Source organism: Silene latifolia, chromosome 10 (genome assembly GCF_048544455.1).
Source record: "Silene latifolia isolate original U9 population chromosome 10, ASM4854445v1, whole genome shotgun sequence".
NCBI classification, from domain to species: Eukaryota; Viridiplantae; Streptophyta; class Magnoliopsida; order Caryophyllales; family Caryophyllaceae; genus Silene; species Silene latifolia.
The window spans coordinates 93565369-93588180 of record NC_133535.1 but is presented as its reverse complement, the minus strand read 5'-3'; the positions used below and the strand labels follow the sequence as shown (position 1 = coordinate 93588180).

Genomic DNA, 22812 nt, shown 5'->3' with positions numbered 1-22812 from the left:
TCATTTTTCTCCCATCCTCTCTCAAAAAAAAACCAATTCAAAACAAACTAAAAACAAAAAAAAACCAAACCCAAAACCACCCCACCGACAGCCACCATTTCCCAAACCCGACAGCCACATCCCGAGACCACCACCGGTCTGCCGCCACATCCCTACTGCTGCCACCCCATCAACTACCGCCACCAACAATCCCACCCGACACCAAAAATCCCACCCGCAACAACCACACACACACCACACACCTACACTAACCACCACCACCGTGGCCGCCACCACTACCACTGTGCCGGCCTGACCAAGGTGGTTTCAAGGGTGGCCACCATGCCGGCAGCCACCACCCACAACAGAGGCAATAACCGCAAAAACAGCCGCGACATCAACATTCATAACCAACCCGACATCCCTCTTTCTCTCCCATTTCCCGCCACGTACAGCCACCCTCACGGCCACCCAGAACCACCATTCGACTCCTCTCACCACCCTCGACCTAGATCTGTCCATACCAAAACCCAAACCAACCCGCAACCCCTTCAAAAACGAAGCCCTAAACCGGGTCACCAAACCCCTTCTCAGATTCGTTCATGCCGCTGTCTTTGTTATTTGATTTTCTCGTTTTTTTTCTCGTTTTTTGTGTTTTTGTGTTTTTGTTATTTGGTTCATGTGAATGGTTCCCAGATCTGGTTTTTTAATTTTTGTGTTTTTGTTATTTGGTTTTTTAATTCTTTAATTAGCTTGTGTTTGTCTCTTTTTTTTTTAGTGTTTTTTCAGATTTACTTTATTTTGTTATTGTTATTTGGTTTTTTAATTTTTGTTGGTTATTGATGGGTTGTTATTTAATTTGTTCAGATTTAATATTTGTTGATTAATTACGATTTTTCATATTTATTTGGTTTTATAAAAGTTATACTATTTACGACTAAAATTATACACTTAAAACATTAAAGTTATACTATTTACGACTAAAGTTATACCCTTAAAACATAAAAGTTATACTATTTACGACTAAAGTTATACCCTTTAAACATTAAAGTTATACTATTTACGACAAAAGTTATATTCTTCAAAAATTAAAGTTATACAATTTATACTATTTTGTTGTGTGTTGTTATTTACTTATTTTATATTTTTTTATTTCAAATATGTCTTATATTACAATTTGATATTTAGATAATGGCTTTATTTTTTCAGATCTAGTATTGTTTGTTTATTTACGAGTTACGACTAAAGTTATACATTTTATGACTAAAGTTATACCCTTGAAACATTAAAGTTACACTATTTACGACTAAAGTTTTACCCTTGAAACATTAAAGTTACAATTTTTATGACTAAAGTTATACATATTGTCTATTAAAGTTATACACTGCGTGCATTAAAGTTATACACACGATATATAAATTTTTTGAGAATTTGGTTACACTATTATTTTTTTTTGAGAATTTGGTTTGTGGGATGTCTTTCGGTTTTTTTTTCATTATTTTTTTTGGCCTTTTTTCAGTGTTTACATATTATGGTTTTTTTTTAGATAAAGATTTTTGTTTTTCTAGTATTGTTGGTTTGGATTTTGGTTTTTTCTTTTATTAAAGTTTGATTTTTTTTTATTATTTATTTTTTTCAGATCTACTTTTTTCAGTCCACTATATTTTTTTGTTAGATTGTTTATTATTGTATTGTATTTTCTAATTTTTGATCTTTGTTGTTTTTAATTTTTAATTTGTTATTTTTCAAGTTTCATATTTTGGGCTGAAGTTATACAATAATCAAAATAAAGTTATACTATTAACTACTAAAGTTATACATTGTATAAATTGAAGTTACACAAATTTTGGACTAAAGTTCTACATCTTGTCTATTAAAGTTATACACTGGGTGCATTAAAGTTATACATCTTGTCTATTAAAGTTATACACGCGTGCATTAAATTTATACAATTTTGGACTAAAATTATACAATTTTGGACTAAAGTTATACAATTTTGGACTAAAGTTATACGCTTAAAATATTAAATCTCTTATTCTTCTCATTTCTCTTCATTTTTGTACTAAAGTTGCGCAATTTTGGACTAAATAATGTCACTTTATGGACTAGAGTAATTTGGACTTAACGTTATACAAATATGGACTAAAGTTATACAAATTTGGACTAAAGTTATACAAATATGCACTAAAGTTATTCATAATAACAGTGAAGTTGAACACAATGTCATTGAAGTTGCACACAATGTGGATTGAAGTTATATATAATGTCAGTGAAGTTATACTTAATGTTGATTGAAGTTGTACAAAATGTCTTTGAAGTTGTACATATTTTGTATAACTTTAGTCTATAATAGTATAACTTTAGTCATTTTTTGTATAACTTTAGTCCATAATAGTATAACTTTTGGTCCTTTTTTGTATAACTTTAATCCTTTTCTGTATAACTTGAGTCTATAATAGTATAACTTTAGTCATTTTTTGTATAACTTTAGTCCAAAATTGTGTAACTTTAGTCCATTTTGGTATAACTTTAGTCCATTTTTGTATAACTTTAGTCCATTTTTGTATAACTTTAGTCCATTTTTGTATAACTTTAGTCCATTTTTTGTATAACTTTAGTCCACCAAACTACCACCACAAACGAGATAATAAAGTTATTTTTTCAAAATATTAAAATTAACTTATTATATGAGATTTATTTTACCCAAAATCTTAAGAAAAAAAATGTAAAAAAAGCGAGAATTGAGAAAATAGATAAAAAGACAAGAATAAACAAAATAAAAGACAACAAAAATAACGAATGAAAAAAACACAACAAAAATAACGAATGAAAAAAACAACTCAAAACATAAAAAATAACACCAAAACGAAAAAAAAAATAAAAAAACGTTCCGGCGGCGGTGGGGTTGGCGGCGGCGGTGGTTATGAGACGGTGGTTCGTGGCGGTGGGTGGTGTCGGGTGGGGTGGTGGTGTAGAGGAAGAGAACTTTTTAATTTGTTTGGATTTTTGATTTTTTTGGGTTTTTGGGTTTTTTTTTTATTTATTTGGATTTTTGGGTTTTTTATTTATTTGAATTTTTTGGGTTTTTTTTTTATTTGGGTTTTTTTTGAGAGTTTGAGAGAAGAGAGAAGTGAAATGTGTAAGATGAAAGAGAAATGGATGAGTGGAAAACAAATACTCCCTCCACTTTTTTATATATGACGTTTTGCATTTACGAGGTAAGCCTTTGACTTTAATATTTACAAAAATATATTTGTTCAAAAAATATAAAAATGGTACCATTAAATTCCTTACGAAAAACTCTTTCATTTGAGTATACATATCATAATATTTAGTCTTATATTTTAAGAGATATTGAAGAGAGAAGAGAGTGTCTCGAAATGTGAGAAAGTCATATATAAAAAAATAGAGGGAGTATATAGTAAATTAGTGATTAATTAGAGTGGATTAGTGAAGGAGGAGAGAGATGGTGAGATTAACTATAAAACACACTTTTTTGGGGTTGATCTTGGCCATCCATTTTCACCATCTAATGGCCCTTAATAGAACTTATGGACTCAATACATATACTTGGCCTTAGTTGATCTCTTCTCTCTCTCTCTCTCTCTCTCTCTCTCTCTCTATATATATATATATATATATATATATTTTTTTTTTTTTTTTTTTGAGTCCACCTTATATTTTTGAGTCAGTGAATCCATGATACAATATCACACGTTATATTAAACAATATCATAGCTTATACTCCAAAAAAAAAAAAAAATTGATATTGTTTTGTAATATAATATCACCCGTTATACTACACAATATCACAGCTTACTGTATCACACGTTATACTAAACAATATCACAGCTGAAAAAAAAAAGTTTTTGAAAAAAAAAATCGTGATATTATTTTGTAATACCATATCACACGTTATACTAAACAATATCACAACTTACACCAAAAAAAAATAATTCGAAAAAAAAAAATTTTTGAAAAAAAACAAATTTGAAAAAAAAAAATTGAAAAAAAAAAAATTTCGAAAAAAAAATTCGTGATATTGTTTTATGGACTCAAATATATAGGTGGACTCACCGGATCTTGCCTCTCTCTCTCTCTCTCTCTCTCTCTCTCTCTCTCTCTCTCTCTCAATATATATATATATATATATATATATATATATATATATATATATATATATATATATATATAGGGGCGGGTTCAGTTTAATCATTTTAACGTCTTTAACCTACATTTAACTAGCTTAATTAGGCAGTTTTTTTTTTTTTTTTTTTTCAGATACACTTTATCTACTTACCATATACACCTCTTATTCAGATACATCTTATAACATATCTAGATACACTTTTTCCACACTAAAATTTTTACATATTTTTTTTGGGAGTTTTAAGACCAACTCCGAGATACATTTTATACTATTTGCGGATACATTTTATGTTATTAGCGGATACACTTTGTGGAAATTGTTACAAATTTTAACACTAACTCTCGGAGATACGTTTTTTTTTTTTTGCGGATACATTTTATATTTTATTGCGGATACACATGACATGAAAGCCAAATACACATTATAATACTTCTGGATACACAAGTTCATACTTCCGGATACACATTGTATTAATACCAGATACACATGGTTATACAGCCGGATACACATGTATCTCGAATTAATACCGTGTGTATCTGGGGTAATATTTTGTGTATCCACTGCCACCACCATCACCGTTGCACCCACCACCGCTGATAATGACACCGCTGCCACCACAACTACCGCCACCACAATTACCGACAAACACAAGATGAAAAAAAATGACCAAATCTGAGCATTCCGACCCGTTACCTGACAACGACGATAACTTCCCCGACCTATGTCTAACAACACACCCTCCTACCACCACCGCCAACAACAAAACCCAACCACGACCACCGCACCACAACGCATCCCTGCGACAAGCCAGAAACACACCGACAATGGACCATCACACCCCCATTAACCGCGCCGGCGACACCATCTGTCACCATAAATGATGTCGGCGACCTCAAACCTTCTCCGATGATATCGCCGGCGACCATATCGCTCCACTTCTCCTTCCCGACGTCATTTCACGCCGCGACAACCACGACACAACCACAATTACACAACCCCATATACACCAATTAACACCATGCCCTAAGTAGCCAGGAGAAATCGTTGTTTTGCCACGATTATCGGATCTCACACCAATAAACGCTCATAAATCGTCGCCGCCTACAACCATTAATTCCTCCGGTATCACGACTTCTAGCCAGCACACCACCTCACCACCATAACCTTCCATGTTCCAACATCGTCACATTACTACTCGTACCGCCATAGCTCCATCTCTATCCTTTAGACCACCGCGCAACCATTTTCTGCCTCAGATTCACACCATCTAGCCAATGTGAGTAGTTTGACGCAACTCCAGGAGCAAAATGACGATGGAGATATATTCATTTTATCATTTTTTTAAAAATTTAATTATAGACCTGAAAAATGAAGAAGAACTTCAAAAGAAAATTGTTGTTTGATGCCTAATCGGACAATCGATGGAGAAAGGAATGAGTGATCCGCCGATGACAATGGAGTAGGCATGGTGCGCGGCGAGTTTGATGCCGGAGCTCCGGTGACATGACGATGACTGGATGAGGACGAATAGAAGTTTAAGTGTTGGAGTAATGAGTTGAAATGAGGTTTGGGGAAAAGTACATGAGAGATAATGTGTTTAAAGGGTTTATTATTTGCCGTTGGTTTGTCTGATCTAAGGGTTGTGAGGGAGTTCGTACGGTTCGCACCATAATTTGGTTCGCACAGGATCCTGATTCTATATATATATATATATATATATATATATAGGAATGTGATCATGTGAGGATACACTATCTTTTTGAGGATTGAGGATTTCGTTACAATATCATAGGTTGTTCAATACAATATCACAGGTTATTCGATAAAATATCACACAAAAAAAACACCTGTGCAAAAAAAAAAATTATAATTTTTTTTTTTCAAAAAAAAAAATTTTTTTTGGCAAAGGTCAAATTTTTCGTGATATTGTATTGAAGAACATGTGATATTGTATTCACTAATCCTCAATCCTCAAATATTTAGGAGTTCTCACCGGATCCCGACTATATATATATATATATATATATATATATATATATATATATATATATATATATATATATATATATATATATATATATATATATAGAGGCAAGATCCGGTGAGTCCACCTATATTTTTGAGTCTCGTGAGTCCACTTATGTATCACGCGCTATACGAGTAAGAATATCGAGAGGGTGCGTTATTTATTGGGGCAGAATCCTTGAGGTTGTCCGGGCGTGATGCTAACAAAGACAGACAGGAGCTTGAGTGAGAGTGATTATCCTGACATAAATCTCTAATTTGTATAAAAATTTTCGTAATTTTAACTAACCATTTATTGAAGGCTGTTCAACATTCTGAGGTTCATTACCAATGTCATTTACAATAAAGCGTCGACTCTCCGATGAAAATCCATACTCTGAAATATCAACAAACCTTTTTCATCAAAATCCGTTTGAAATGGAATGAATGGACGGAATATAAGACTAAAAGCAATAAATACCATTTTTGCAGTATCCGTCAATTCTTCTGCCCAGTTCACATGAGTAGCTTCACTTTCCTCCATTTTTGTGGAAGACGATCTAATTTATTGTTCAATTTCAATGGTTTTTGCGTCCTTCCATTTCTTGCTAGGGCTATTATGTTGACCATGACTCGATGCTTTCGAAGGTGATTCTTGGTTAAAAGTCTTTTATAGCTATAAATTTTTTTATAGATGTTAATATAAATTTTGTGTATTTTGTATTCGATTCGATATGTTATACTAACTAATGGGGTTGAGCTATGTGACAGGGGAGATATAAATAATGGCGGATTACAATGGTGGACAAGATGAATGACAATAAACATGGTGAAAGGCGGAGTTAAGTTAAGTGGAGTGATATTGTATTATATAACCCGTGATATTGTTTAGTACAACCAGTGATATTGTTTATTGTAAGGTGTGATATTGTTTTGTATAAATTGTGATACTCTTTTACTGAACGCATACAATATCACAGGTTAAACTAAACAATATCACAGCTGGACTTAAAAAAAAAAAAAAAAAAATTATTCATAAAAAAAATCGTGATATTTTTGTGTAGAGAGTGTGATACATAAGTGGACTCACAGGACTCAAAAAGATAGGGTGGACTCATGTGATCCCAATTCTATATATATATATATATATATATATATATATATATATATATATATATATATATATATATATATATATATATATATATATATATATATATATATATATATATATATATATATATATATAGAGAGAGAGAGAGAGAGAGAGAGAGAGAGAGAAGATATCATGTAAGGCCACCATATGTATTTGAGTCCATAAGTTTTATTAAGGGCCCTTGGATGGTGAAAATGGATGGCCAAGATCAACCTCCAAAAAGTGTGTTTATGGACTAATATCACTCATTCTCTCCTCCCTCACTAATCCTTCTAATTAATCACTAATTCATTATAACTTCCTTTCTTCTCATCCACTTCTCTCACATATCACACAACTCATCTCCTCTCTCAAACCCCAAAAAATAACAAACCCAAAAAATCCAAATAAATAAAAAACCCCAAAAACCCAAATAAATAAATAAAACCCAAAAAATCCAAATAAATCAAAAAAACCCAAAAAATCCAAATAAATCGAAAAACCCAAATAAATCATTCATTTCTCTCTTCCTCATTCACCACCACCCACCACTATCCCACCCGACACCACCCACCGCCCACCCCCACCGCCACCCACCTCCACCGCCGTCAGTAAATTCTATAAACTCGTTTTTTTTTTTTTTTTTTTTTTTTTTTTTTTGATTTTGCGTCTCGGTTACTTTCGTCACTTTTTTTTTTTCCAGATTTTGTGTTAAATTTGTTGTTTGGGGTCGGTTTATTTTATTTGTTAATTTTTGTTGGTTTTTGTTGTTACTTATTCTTTTCAAATATCTTCTTGTTATACGTTTTTTTTAAAAAAAAATTCGGGTTTTAAATATCGTTTTTTTTTTATGATATACTTTTTTATTTTTACAAATGTCGTTTCTTTAATATTCGTCTTGTTATATAAATTTTTCAGTTTTAGTATTTAAATTTAAATGTATATTTATTTATTTTTTTCTCAAATTTCAATGTTTATAACTCCAACCTCTTGTTTTATAAAATTATTTAAAATTATGTATAACTTCAATCAACATTATGTATAACTTCACTGACATTATGTATAACTTTAATTTACATTATGTACAACTTCAATTATATTGTGTGCAACTTCACCGATATTATGTATAACTTCAATGAACATTATGTATAACTTCACTGATATTATGTATAACTTCACTGACATTATGTATAACTCCACTGACATTATGTATAACTTTAACTTACATTATGTACAACAATGACTTTGTGTTAGTTTCAAATCTTAATTACATTTAGACAAAAGTTATACTATTATGGATTAAAGTTACACGATTTTTGGACTAAAGTTATACAAAAAAGGACTAAAATTATAATATTATGGACTAAAGTTACACAATTTTGGACTAAAGTTATACTATTATGGACTAAAGTTACACAATTTTGGACTAAAGTTATACAAAAAAGTTATACAAAAAGACTAAAGTTATACAAAAATGGACTAAAGTTATACAAAAACAGACTAAAGTTATACAAAAACAGACTAAAGTTATACAAATATGGACTAAAGTTATACAAAAATGGACTAAAGTTATACAAATTTAGTCAAATTTTTTGTATAACTTTAGTCCAAATTTGAATTGATATAAGTACTGTTTGTATAAATTTAGTCCATATTTGTATAACTTTAGTCTGTTTTTGTATAACTTTAGTCTTTATTTGTATAACTTTAGTCCATATTTGTATAACTTTAGTCTGTTTTTGTATAACTTTAGTCCATTTTTGTATAACTTTAGTCCATTTTTGTATAACTTTAGTCCAATTTTTTGTATAACTTTAGTCCAAATTTGAATTGATATAAGTACTGTTTGTATAAATTTAGTCCATATTTGTATAACTTTAGTCAATTTTTGTATAACTTTAGTTTTTATTTGTATAACTTTAATCCATATTTGTATAACTTTAGTCTGTTTTTGTATAACTTTAGTCCATTTTGTATAACTTTAGTCCATTTTTGTATAACTTTAGTCTTTTTTTGTATAACTTTTAGTCATTTTCGATAAATTAGTTGGAATTTATAAAATTTTATGTAACTTTAGTCTAATTTTTTGTATAACTTTAATCCATATTTGTATAACTTTAGTTAATTTTTGTATAACTTTAACCCAAATCTGAAAAATAAAAAAATGGACAACAAAAACAAAACAAAGACCCATACAAAAAAGGAGACCGATAAAAGGGAGGTGAAAAAAAAAAACAAAACACAAAAACCAAAAACCAAACAAAACAACAAACAACAAACCAAATATAAAAAAAAAAACAAATAACAATGATCACTGAAGTTGCACATAAGGGCATTGAAGTTGTACACAATGACCAGTGAAGTTGTACGAAATCTGAAATAACAAAAAAAGAACCGAAATCTAAAAAAATAAAATGTAAACCCCCGCGATAAAGCGGAAAATATGAATTATAAATTCAAGCGGAAATTACGAAATTTTCAAAACTTTTAAAATTTAAAGCGCGAGTTCATTAAAACATAAAACACCAACAAAGAATGTGAAAATAAAATTGAATTATACAAACGTGATAGTCAAGGTGAGGGAAAATATATCACTCGAATGACAAATGATAAAAGGTGAGTCTAAGCAATTCTACTAAACCGACTACTAGTCCAAGGTGCTCGCTAGCTCACACGTCTAAACCCCACAAATGCATCTTCACGAACCTGTCATTCATGTAAACATGAAAGCCACTGTCAATGGGGAGTAACTCAGGGTTCTCCCAGCCACATTATGTCAAACCGAACATAACAAAGAACTTGAACAAATAATCATATTAGATAAGTTATGAGTGAATCGACTTATAACTAAACATGGGATCATACGTGTTTAAACCAACAAGGATAAAAGAAATGATGGAATAAACAAGTAAGGCATAAGCAACAATAAAATAAATGGAGAAGAAAGACAAGGAAACAGACACGACCGCTTAGCCACGAACACGTATTTCAAGGAGATATGACCAAAGTAACCATCCAAATAATGCAAGACATTTACTACTCTTAGACTATAATTTCTCCGGGTAGGACTACGATAATGATACGTTCCTAGTCTAAATCTGCAGATTCTCGGGTGTACATCCCGATTCGACGTGCGCCAGCACAGCACGCACCCAAGACTCGACTACTCATGGAGACCGAGTACCCCAATCGCCAGAACAACACGAAAGTGGCGGAAAGACTAAGATAAGACTCACTTGCCAGCACAGCACAAGTGGCCCAAAACCACACTTGCCAGAACAGCACAAGTAGGCACAAGAAAATTAACTCAAACACATGTAAATCACGCCCCAAAACAGCATTATACGCCCAACATGCCATATATAAAAATGTTGAAACGGTCTTAAGATAGATTGTTAAGAATGTAAAAGATGAAATTCACCCAATTAAACTACCTAGTTCATAAATATATTCCACCATGAATCCAAAGTTGCAACCTTTACTCAAATTAAACATGGAAAATATGTATAAAAACGTTTCAACCAACACCACATGAACAATTCGTAAAGACTAACAATTTATATCAACAAGGAACAATACACAACATATAAACACACAAATTGACATAATACCGAGTAACTCATCACCGTTACCTCATTAGCTCTTCAATAAGCATGTTTCCGACCCAAAGCTACTCCGGTTGCCCAAATCCGCAACTTGACACACAAATAAACGAAATTAACACGGGTACTCGTGCCCTAAAGGTCACGACCAGAGGAGAAATATGGAGAAAGTTGAGACCTTTCTTACCTAGAAAGATGGAGGACGGAAAGAGGAGAAGATAGATGCGAAAATCACTTGAATCGGATAAAAATTGAGCAAGTTATGGGTGTTTTAGTGGAGGAGGTGTAAGATGCAAAAATGGTGTTTGTGTTTGTGGTGGTGTTGCTGAAATTTGTTGTTAGGTAGAAGAAGATAGGCTTTCAAGCATTTATATGAGTGGAGGGAAGAACATAAGAGAAAGGTCCATAGTTGCCTTAAGCCCAAATTGACATTTTGGGTCGATATTACACTAGAAATACGCCTTAAGCTTACTATAACTCAAGACGGATATTTTTATCAACATTAATATTATTATACATGTAAAGTCGTATTTTATAAAAACGGATTTAAAAATATAAATAAAATAATAAAATGGCTAATTAAATTATAAATGCCAACACGGAAAATTCGTGGGTGTTACAATCACCCCACCTTTTAAAAAGTTTCGTCCTCGAGACTTGAAAGTAGAAATGAAAAGGTTATATACAATAAAACTGGAAGTTTGGAATCGGTAACCAAAACATTAAAAGGTTACTTATCGTAAGAATTAAAATTCTTTCAAAAGTTTCAATTAAAATTTTCCGACAGAACCAGATCGAAAGGTAAATCATTTGTATAAATCAAAAATCAAAATGTTTTCAAAAATATTTATGAAGGGTTTTCCAAGTATAAGTCTCATTCATGGAACGAAATTGCTCTTGTCGTGTACACAAGAACGCTAACTTTCCAAGTCAAAGACGGATTTAGAACAAAATCAATTCACCGACAAGCGTAAAACAAGTTATCAAACGTCTCCAATAACGAGTTCTAACATCCAATCAGCGTTAAAATCAAAAGAAAAAGGTGATCCACTCAAATTTTCTTTTACAAAAGCCAAAATAGAGATAAAGGTTTCACTTTTAAATTAAAAAGGAGTCAAGTTTGTGAAAAGATAACATCAAACTTTTACAAAGAAATCATAAATAGATCAAAGTTAATTGAAATTGGATAAAATTTAAAATAATCTCGGGTTTAGTAATTAAAATCATGATAAGGAAATCTATACTCAAGGAACAAATAGGGAGTTAAATCAAATTTCTATTTTCGAACTTTTTAAAAATAGGTAAGGTTTTGTAAGAGTAATATAGATTTTTAACAACGAACCAAAAATGGTAGTTTAAAATGTTTAGAAATTGTACGAAAGGAAAAGTAACTTGGACATCATAGATACAAGTATGCTAAAATGATTCAAACTTAACTAATCAAAAGAGCTATGATGAATTTCATAGGGGTAAGATTCGAAGTCAAATCCACAAGGATGTCAAAGATAGAGTTTTATAGGTTACCAACATCAAATTTTAAGGAGAAGCATGATGAAGCGAGGAAAAGAGGTGATGGTTTCAAGTTAAACCTCGCAATTGAACGATGCGTTGCACTAGTAAGGGTCGAACACGAGGAGTTTGGGAGACTACTAATTGTTGTTATTCATAAGTTTAGCTAAGTCAAAGGAAAAGGATTGATTGGTGAAATAACTAAGTAAGCTACACTAAATGACTAACAAATTAAACTAAATAAGCAACAACTAAATTCAAAGAGAAAACTAAAAGGAAAGATGTGTTACTCAAGATATAAAAAGACTAGGGCACGATTAGGCTACAAACATTCATGATTATCATGCTAATTCCGGCAATAAGTCATCTTGGGTACACAAGGCGGGGGAAAACGCCTCTAACTCGCCTATTGACTCCCTCCCGGGCTCACAATAGGACACTAGACCTACCGACTCAACTCCCTCCCGGGCTCATGACTCGGAATCTCCTATATAACATTCTAAGACCCTAGGAACGCGCGCCATCCCCAAGGTAGTCGATTTATGCTAGGAGTCACTAAGTATACGATAAATTCCCGGCCTTCCCAACCCTTTTCCCAAAGGTGAAGGTCAAACCGGTCCCCAAAGGCACCCTCTTTAGGCTCTCCCTCCCGGGTTCAACCCAAATAGGTAAAGGATGTAAAAAGGGGGGGTCAACTTAGGACCTAACCAATTCCCATTGGTGGACAAGGGTCATCAATCAACCAAAATCCCAAATCACGACATTAACAAAATGAATCCTAAGGTAAACCCCCCCAATTTCCCCTTAATGACTATTTAAATGGAATCAAGCATTTTAATCACTCATGTAAGTGCCCAATCGCACCCTAGTAAGGGTACTACTCACTAATCATGGTCAATTTAGCAAGACAAGCAATAAAGGAGGATACTTTAACAACAAACATGGTGATGTTATGAATTTTATGATAGAGCATGTAATGGTGATAAGAGATGATGGAAATCAACTAATAAGGCTAAGAGTAAGTGAATCAACTCAAAAAGACCCAAGCTTTATCAAATCTATCAAAATCTCAAGCTTTATGTGAACAATTCCAATCAAAAGCATGAACAACAAAAAAGAGAGAGAGATTTTGACTAAACTATCAACAAACAACAAGTCTCAACAAATTCCAACAAAAAGAAATCTAACAACAACAAACAACAATGGAAAACAATTGAAGAACAAGAGAGAAAAGAGAAAAAGGAAAGAAGCAATACCAACTATTGAAAGGATGAACAATAAGGAAGAACAAGGTAAGAACAATAATAATAATCTTTGATTGATGAAGAATGATTGCCAAGTTACAAAGGATTTGAGTTTCCTCTCTTAACCTTACAAATTTCTTCCCCAAACTAGGATTGGATCCCTAATTTTCTGGGAAATTAAGTATTTATATGCCTTACAAAAAGTTAGGTGAGAATACAAGAGAAGACGAAAACAACTGCAGCCGAGGGAGTAAATTGTATCCGGGAGGGTACAATTTTACCCGGGAGGGTACAATTATGCCCGGGCGGGTACAATTATGCCCGGGCGGGTATAATTGTACCCTCCCGGGTAAAATGTCAAAATGGGCTAAAAAAACGCTAAAAACGCCAAACGGGTGAGAGATACCCGGCCGGGTAAAGTTGTGCCCGGTCGGGTAAAGTTGTGCCCGGCCGGGTGTAGTTTACTCCCTCGGTTGCGATTCTTCATTATTGCTTCCTTTTTTCAAGTAAATTCCGCTTCAAGTCCCGTTCTTATATTTTCGAGCACGGTACCTACAAAAGGGTTCATAAGTACGGGAAAAATGCTCAAAACATGGCTTACACTAAGCATGAGGGAAAATAACTCGGACTAGGCTAATACTAACTAAATGAGTTCATAATGCTTGATTTATCATGACAAAATGGGTCCGGGACATCAAAATATGGGGGTTAAAATGGTGTTATCAAATCTCCCCACACTTGACCCTTGCTCGTCCCCGAGTAAGTCCAAAACCAATGCACAAGAGACTACTATAATATCCATCAAGAGTGTGTGCACAATATAAGCATCACACAATTATTCTAAACTATTAGCCGATTGAGTCTTAGCGCACTCAACGCCCCTTCAACTCACAATTTGACACTCGTGAGGGAAAAGTGCCCTATTGCAAGGCAAGTTGGGTCTTGCTACAAAATTGCGATGCATTCATCAAGAAAGCACAAAATAAAGCAATAGAATGCATCTAACAAAAAGTCAAACCGCTTTCCTCATCTAAGCGGCCGTTTTGCTTTGAATAATTAAAGGTTTTGGTCGGGAGATACCGTCTCATAGTCTTGGCGGGGTGTCAATGTCCTAGTTGTGGCTCAAGCAACCTCAATATGACAACCAAATGCCTAGGAAACAAATTCAAAGGCGGGCAAAGGGGGAAATCAAGCCTAACTTTCAAGATTTACACAACACACACAAGATTCAACCATACCGACCCATGACTAAGGGGACCTAGACTACCGACTTCCTCACGGTTTTCACTAATCTCTCATTTTGTTTTTAGAACGGGTGATTTTTGTGCAAAAAGTAACCAAAATCACTCTACTACTCGACTCGTGAGACATGCCCGCAATCTAACATGGAATCCTCTCCTACAAGACCATTTATGAGATGCAAAAAAAAGAAAATATGCATAAAGAGAAACAAGGTTGTAACGGGGCTAGGTGACGGGACGAAACGGGGTTGGTGCAAGCACCATTTTGGGAAAAATGTGGAGGTACATATCAAGAAGTTGCCAAAATTCCATTTCTTCCACTTTTATTTCAACAAATGAGTAACGTCTACACCCTAACAAAAATTGGTTTCCCGAATTAATGCAAACATTGTGCAAACCCGACTCACTTTGGAAAAACACGAAAATTATCACCTTATTGCAACCAATGAATAACGTTTACACCCTAACAAGAGATTTGATTGCCAAAATCAAGCAAAAATTGTGTAAACCCGATTCACTTAGGAAAAACATCAAGTGCCCCTTTATTCTTGCAACGCCTTTTTCTACTCCAATGATGAAAGGAGTGTTACTTGGCTTTTTCTCATCAAACAAATTATAAATGAAATTTTTTTCTTTCTCTTTTTTTTTTTTCTTCTTACACATTTTTTTTCTTTTCTATTTTCTTTTCTTTTCTTTTTCAAAACCTCTTTATTCAAACCAACCAAATGAAGGTAATTATTCCGACTCAAATCATCAACTAGGACTCAAAACTCCCTTCTTCATACAACCAACAACATGTAAGCAACTTTCTTGATAAGGGAAGGTTGTTTATGGTATGTAGCTAGTTTTGTAGGTGTCAAGAAAAAGGTTCAAGCTCAAAAGGGGTTATCAAAATAAAACCTAGTCTAAAGGGTCGAAAAATTAGGCTTATTTGGCAATGTGAGGCTTAACAATGAAATGCAACTAGTTGTTTCAAAATATGCATATAAATGAACATCTCATGGTCTAAAAGGAAAGGACGCCATGCTTGTGCGTCGTGATGTGACATACCACGCAAGGAGCCTACTCACACTTATGGGAGACCGGGTATGGATGTACCGGTCCCAAGGAGGCTCTAAATCTCACATGTAAGTAGCTATGTCGAAATCTAGGCCTAGTCTATGGTCTATGGTCTCACAAGGTGGTCGACACTCTCCGGTCTAGCCTCATTTCCCCGGGTATTTGCAAGCAAACACCCTAACAAGGAAGTCTCTAAGGTACAAGCCACTAAGAGGGGAAAGACACGACCTAGACAATATCATCATAGAGGGTATCATACTCCCTTCCTAGACCAAATTTTGTTCAAAAATTTTATATACAAACTCGATGCAATGAGAAGGAAACACAACACATATATACATGTGACAAAATGCAAGCGGAAATCAAAAGAACATGAAAATAAACATGCAACCAATATCTAATCCTAGCAGCACGCATCAACACCAACAATCCATATGGTCTCCCAAGGAGACACCCAAGGCAACAAAATTCCCATTCTCCTTCAAAATATCCAAGATACCAAAAAGAAAGAATAGTAAAAAGGAGTAAGAGATAGGAAGGATTATACCAAGCGGTCTTCTAGCTCCTTTTTGCCTCAAATGTTCAATGCGCTATGCCAAAGGTTAGATAAGACATATATATACAATGCAAATGTTTTTGTAAATTTTTGAAAATTTTCAATTTTTATGGATTTTTTTGAAATTTTATCAAATTTAAAAGTATTTACAAATATAAACAAATATTCACAAGAGTGGATATTTCCCTCCCCACACTTGAAATGTACATTGTCCTCAATGGACAAAAGCATAGGGAGTGAATAAGAAAAAGAAAGGAACATATTTTTGTATTTTTAATTTTTGAAAATAAAAAGAACATATTTTTGGTATTTTTCTCAATATGTGAATTTCCTCCCCACACTTATTTATTTACATTACTTCCAAATGGAAATAAATGTGTGGAGGAAAATAAAAAAGAAAATGCATGTTTTTGGTGTTTTTTTAGGCCCTCCCCACACTTATTTATAGACATGGGAGGGCATTTAGAGAAATAAAAGAACATGTTTTTGTTGGTTTTTGTCATTTTTCAATTTTTTTGTGATTTTAAAAATAAGAATGCAATGCATGCTCTATACTATATGCAATAATTGAAAGGACAATGCAAACTATACTACATGAATGCATAGAGAGCTAATTTAGATTAACTCCTATTTGGATCATGTCACTAAATGCCAAATGCGATAAAAACTTAATTAAAGAGAAGGAGAATATATACATTGCGGTGGTTGTTAAGTAACTCCACCAAACCTCTTCATCAAAGAGTCTTCAATCAACCGGGATCCCCCTCTTGGAATCCCGCTATCCCTTTAACAACTTCAAATTTTCCCATGGAGTAAGAGCTTCCAAGTTTTGACAACATTTCATGTACACCGCTTATGGCGTGGTGCACTTCTGACCATTTTCGGGCAATTTCTTCTTCAAGCTTCTTCTTGTCATGGACAATAACTTCTTCATTTTCGAGGCTTGGTTCACATTTCCCTTTTCTTTTCACTTTCTTTCTCCATTTTTTTGGTTTCTTCTTCTCAACCCTTTTCTTCATTTTTGAAGGGGTATTAGTGCTAGAATCAAATTTGGGAGGGATCACATTGGGGTGATCCCCTCCACACTAAAGCTTCAACTCTTCTTTTCCTTTTTCATTTTTTGGGAAAGCTTCTAATGGATCCAAAAATGAAGGTCATAAATTAGGTTCATCCAAGTTATCTTCCACCATATACACCCTACAACAAGAGTTGCTTAGAGATGGAGCTTCCATAGACTTGGCAAGTTCAAATTCAACTTTGTCTTCACCCACTTGCAAAGATAACTTCCCACTCTTCACATCAATCATTGCTCCACCGGTGGCTAGACAAGGTCGCCCCAAAATGTTAGGCACATTGTTATCTTCGGGCATGTCCATGACATAGAAGTCGCATGGAATCACAAGTTTCCCTACCATCAAAGGAACATCCTCAATCACCCCCAAGGGATACTTGACCGAACGATCGGCTAATTGTAGAGAAATCCTTGAAGGCTTCAAATCTTCAAATTGTAGCTTCTTGAACAATGAAAGAGGCATTCAGCTAACACTTGCTCCCAAATCACACAATGCTCTCTTTATCTTCACCCCTTGGATAGAACAAGGAATAGAAAAACTTCCCGGGTCTTCAATTTTGCTAGGAAGTTTGTTAGTGAGGATTGCACTACATTCCCTGGAGAGGTTGATGGTTTGCACCTCTCCACTCTTCTTCTTCAAAGTGACAAGATCCTTAAGAAACTTTCCATATGATGGAATTTCGGTTATCATATCAAGGAAAGGAATTGTGACATTCATTCCCTTCAAAATTTCAACAAACTTCTCATACTTTTTCTCAAGCCTAGGCCTTGCAAGCCTTTGTGGAAAGGGTACCGGTGTAACATACTCCCTTGGTGGTGGAGTATAATCTTTGGCTTTAGTTGGAATCGGTTCATCTTGCTTTGCAGGGTCAACTATCTCCACCTCCGTTGACTTCTCCACCTCAATTTCACCTTCTTCCACAACTTCAACCGGGTGCTCTTTCATTACTTCACTAGACACCCTTTTCCTCTTCCACTTAGGAGATTTCTCAACCTCCTCCAATTGCCTTCCGCTTCTCAAAAATACCGCATTCATCCCCCTTGGGCTAACCGTATTACCCGGAAACTTCCCCGGATTTTGAGCCAATTGACTCAATTGTTGTGAAATTTGGGCTACATGAGTTTCCGTTGCTTTTTGGGATGCTCTTATTTCATCATTAACCCGGCTTTGTGAGGCAATGTGGTTGTCAAGCTTTGAGTCGACTTTTTGGTTGGCAATCACCAATTGCTCAAAGGCTTGCTCTCAAGAAGGTTTTTGAGGGGTTTGAAAGTTTTGGTTTTGAGGTTGGTTGAAATTTTGTCCCTTGAAACCCCCAAATGGTTGATGGTGTTGGGTGACAAATTGTTTCCCTTGGAAACCGGGTGGAATTTGTCTTTGGAATTGAGAGTTTTGATTGAACCTTTGTTGTTGTTGAGGTTGGGAAGTGGTTGGATTTTGAATGTTTTGTGAAGCATAAGACAAGAAAGGGTGAGTTCTTTTTCCATTGACAAATTGGTTGTTGTTATTATTGTTAAACCCTTGCCTTGCACTTGTGGATTCCCAAATTCCATTTGCTTGCTCATAGCATTCCTCTTGGAGGGGTGAAATCAAGGGACACCCAATGGGAGTATGCCCTTGTTCCCCACACAACTCACAAGACAAGACTTGTCTCATATCGGAGCTTGGTGGTTTTGAATTTAGCAAAGCAACTTGTTGGGTGAGTTCATCTAGCATACCCTTAACCTCCACATTCAAAACCGAATTAGAATCCTTGCTCTTGCCCTTTCTCAATTGCCTATCACTTCCCCATTCCATAGTTCTTGAGGCCATCTCCTCAATTATCTCTTTTGCCGCTTTATGCCCCAAAATGTCTAAGGCACCTTTTCCCGATCCCGCATCCAGTGAAAGCCGAAGGTCTTGAGTCAACCCCTTGTAGAAATTGTTCACTAGCTCGGCCTCGGAGATGCCATGGTGAGGGCATAACCGTTGGAGCTTCTTATACCGTTCCCATGCCTCATATAAGGTCTCATCCTCCTCTTGAGTAAAGCTTTGTAGTTCACTCTTGACTTTGGCCGTTCTTGAGGGTGGGAAATATTTGTTCAAAAATGCCGAAGCCAACTCATCCCATGTCTTGAAGGAATCCGGGTCACAATTCTTCAACCAATCCTTGGCCGAACCCCTAAGTGAACGGGGGAACAACCTAAGGCGTACCGCATCATCGCAAACCCCATTTGACTTGTACATATCACAATTTTCAAGGAAGTCATTTAGATGATCGTTTGGGTTCTCCAAGGGACCTCCTCCAAATTGGTTGTCTTGAACAAGGTTGAGCAAGGCATTTTTGATTTCAAAGTTATTAGCTTGAATTCTTGGTCTTTGGATGCTTGGATTGACTATGTGCTTAGGAGCCATAGTCTCTCTTATCGGAACCGGATCACCCATGATGTTAGGTTCTTCTTCTAAAACCCCAAAAGGATTTTCAAACACTTCGGTAGCTTCTTGGTGATTACCTTCTTCTATTGGTGGTGTATCTAGTAAACCCCTTCTTCTTAGAGAATTAAGTCTTCTTGCCGTGGCTTCAATTTCAAGATCAAGTGGATATGTTGGTTGACCTCTTCTTCGTCGCCTACTCATGCAAAAGACCTAAGCACTTGAAAGAAAGGATTAGTAACAAAGGACTTAGTCTAAACTAGAACAAAAACGATTAATATCTAGCCGTAACTCCCCGGCAACGGCGCCAAAAACTTGATGGTTTCAAGTTAAACCTCGCAAGTGAACGATGCGTTGCACTAGTAAGGGTCGAACACGAGGAGTTTGGGAGACTACTAATTGTTGTTATTCTTAAGTTTAGCTAAGTCAAAGGAAAAGGATTGATTGGTGAAATAACTAAGTAAGCTACACTAAATGACAAACAATTTAAACTAAATAAGCAACAACTAAATTCAAAGAGAAAACTAAAAGGAAAGATGTGTTACTCAAGATATAAAAAGACTAGGGCACGATTAGGCTACAAACATTCATGATTATCATGCTAATTCCGGCAATAAGTCATCTTGGGTACACAAGGCGGGGGAAAACGCCTCTAACTCGCCTATTGACTCCCTCCCGGGCTCATAATAGGACACTAGACCTACCGACTCAACTCCCTCCCGGGCTCATGACTCGGAATCTCCTATATAACATTCTAAGACCCTAGGAACGCGCGCCATCCCCAAGGTAGTCGATTTATGCTAGGAGTCACTAAGTATACAATAAATTCCCGGCCTTCCCAACCCTTTTCCCAAAGGTGAAGGTCAAACCGGTCCCCAAAGGCACCCTCTTTAGGCTCTCCCTCCCGGGTTCAACCCAAATAGGTAAAGGATGTAAAAAGGGGGGTCAACTTAGGACCTAACCAATTCCCATTGGTGGACAAGGGTCATCAATCAACCAAAATCTCAAATCACGACATTAACAAAATAAATCCTAAGGTAAACCCCCCCAATTTCCCCTTAATGACTATTTAAATGGAATCAAGCATTTTAATCACTCATGTAAGTGCCCAATCGCACCCTAGTAAGGGTACTACTCACTAATCATGGTCAATTTAGCAAGACAAGCAATAAAGGAGGATACTTTAACAACAAACATGGTGATGTTATGAATTTTATGATAGAGCATGTAATGGTGATAAGAGATGATGGAAATCAACTAATAAGGCTAAGAGTAAGTGAATCAACTCAAAAAGACCCAAGCTTTATCAAATCTATCAAAGTCTCAAGCTTTATGTGAACAATTCCAATCAAAAGCATGAACAACAAACAATAGAGAGAGATTTTGACTAAACTATCAACAAACAACAAGTCTCAACAAATTCCAACAAAAAGAAATCTAACAACAACAAACAACAATGGAAAACAATTGAAGAACAAGAGAGAAAAGAGAAAAAGGAAAGAAGCAATACCAACTATTAAAAGGATGAACAATAAGGAAGAACAAGGTAAGAACAATAATAATAATCTTTGATTGATGAAGAATGATTGCCAAGTTACAAAGGATTTGAGTTTCCTCTCTTAACCTTACAAATTTCTTCCCCAAACTAGGATTGGATCCCTAATTTTCTGGGAAATTAAGTATTTATATGCCTTACAAAAAGTTAGGTGAGAATACAAGAGAAGACGAAAACAACTGCAGCCGAGGGAGTAAATTGTACCCGGGAGGGTACAATTTTACCCGGGAGGGTACAATTATGCCCGGGCGGGTACAATTATGCCCGGGCGGGTATAATTGTACCCTCCCGGGTAAAATGTCAAAATGGGCTAAAAAAACGCTAAAAACGCCAAACGGGTGAGAGATACCCGGCCGGGTAAAGTTGTGCCCGGTCGGGTAAAGTTGTGCCCGGCCGGGTGTAGTTTACTCCCTCGGTTGCGATTCTTCATTATTGCTTCCTTTTTTCAAGTAAATTCCGCTCCAAGTCCCGTTCTTATATTTTCGAGCACGGTACCTACAAAAGGGTTCATAAGTACGGGAAAAATGCTCAAAACATGTCTTACACTAAGCATGAGGGAAAATAACTCGGACTAGGCTAATACTAACTAAATGAGTTCATAATGCTTGATTTATCATGACAAAATGGGTCCGGGACATCAAAATATGGGGGTTAAAATGGTGTTATCAGGAGGTATGAACGGTAACGCTTATGGTCAAAGAAGAAAGGGGATTAGACAAGAAGGAAACGCCGGGTACACAAATCTCAAACAACAACATCATCCCAAACCGTTCCGAAAAATTCCTAACCACAAAACTTATAACCGCATAACACCCAAAGACTTCATCGAAACACTTATGTTATTTCATCCTAAGTTATTCCATGAAATGAGGTACTTCACTACAAGTGTGATCTCATCACTCCAAATTCTCAAATATCCACAAACAACTTCCACAAGATCAAGGTCAAGGTTTCCAACAAAGCTATACTCATATCCAACCAGTGTCATCTATAAGTTTCCCAAAATGGTAGAATCCTCAATCAAGGATCCTAATTCCAAACTTTAAATTCCCAGAAAGGATTTCTCAATTATTCCACAAGGTTCTCATATGGGGTAAGGTAGTAACAAGTCAACCTAAAACTCCTTTCATAAAAGTTCACTCTACTAAACACTCTTTGAGAAAGATGCCTAATCACTCAAGTTTGAAAATTCCATAGGATCTCGAGTCCTTCTATCCTTTTACTTATTATGGATTCCCAAAAGCGGAACTACACTCAACTACATCATCATCCCATCATCTCAAGTACTCAATACCA

At 35.2% G+C, this 22812-nt stretch overlaps 1 protein-coding gene, 1 long non-coding RNA gene and 1 other non-coding gene across 3 annotated transcripts; 1 reads left to right on the top strand and 2 right to left on the bottom strand.

The window, feature by feature from the left end:
• Window positions 1–9852: 9852 nt before the first annotated feature.
• On the bottom strand, window positions 9853–11180 carry LOC141609078 (uncharacterized). The gene is made up of 3 exons (XR_012527191.1): window positions 11058–11180; window positions 10901–10963; window positions 9853–9974 (listed from the first exon to the last, which is right to left on the bottom strand). It is a non-coding gene; the product is annotated as an uncharacterized LOC141609078 (long non-coding RNA).
• A 6453-nt stretch (window positions 11181–17633) lies between these two features.
• LOC141607905 (uncharacterized) lies at window positions 17634–18014 on the bottom strand. The gene has a single exon (XM_074427253.1). It carries the CDS (start codon window positions 18012–18014, stop codon window positions 17634–17636), a length of 381 nt encoding a protein of 126 aa, XP_074283354.1.
• Window positions 18015–19494: 1480 nt separating this feature from the next.
• Window positions 19495–19601, top strand: LOC141610337 (small nucleolar RNA R71). Its single transcript, XR_012528240.1, has one exon. It is a non-coding gene; the product is annotated as a small nucleolar RNA R71 (small nucleolar RNA).
• The last annotated feature ends 3211 nt before the right edge of the window (window positions 19602–22812 follow it).

What these genes read in the sequence shown, in the direction of transcription:
- LOC141607905 (XM_074427253.1), bottom strand. Translation starts at nt 18,014, where the DNA reads ATGCCTCTTTCATTGTTCAAGAAGCTACAATTTGAAGATTTGAAGCCT.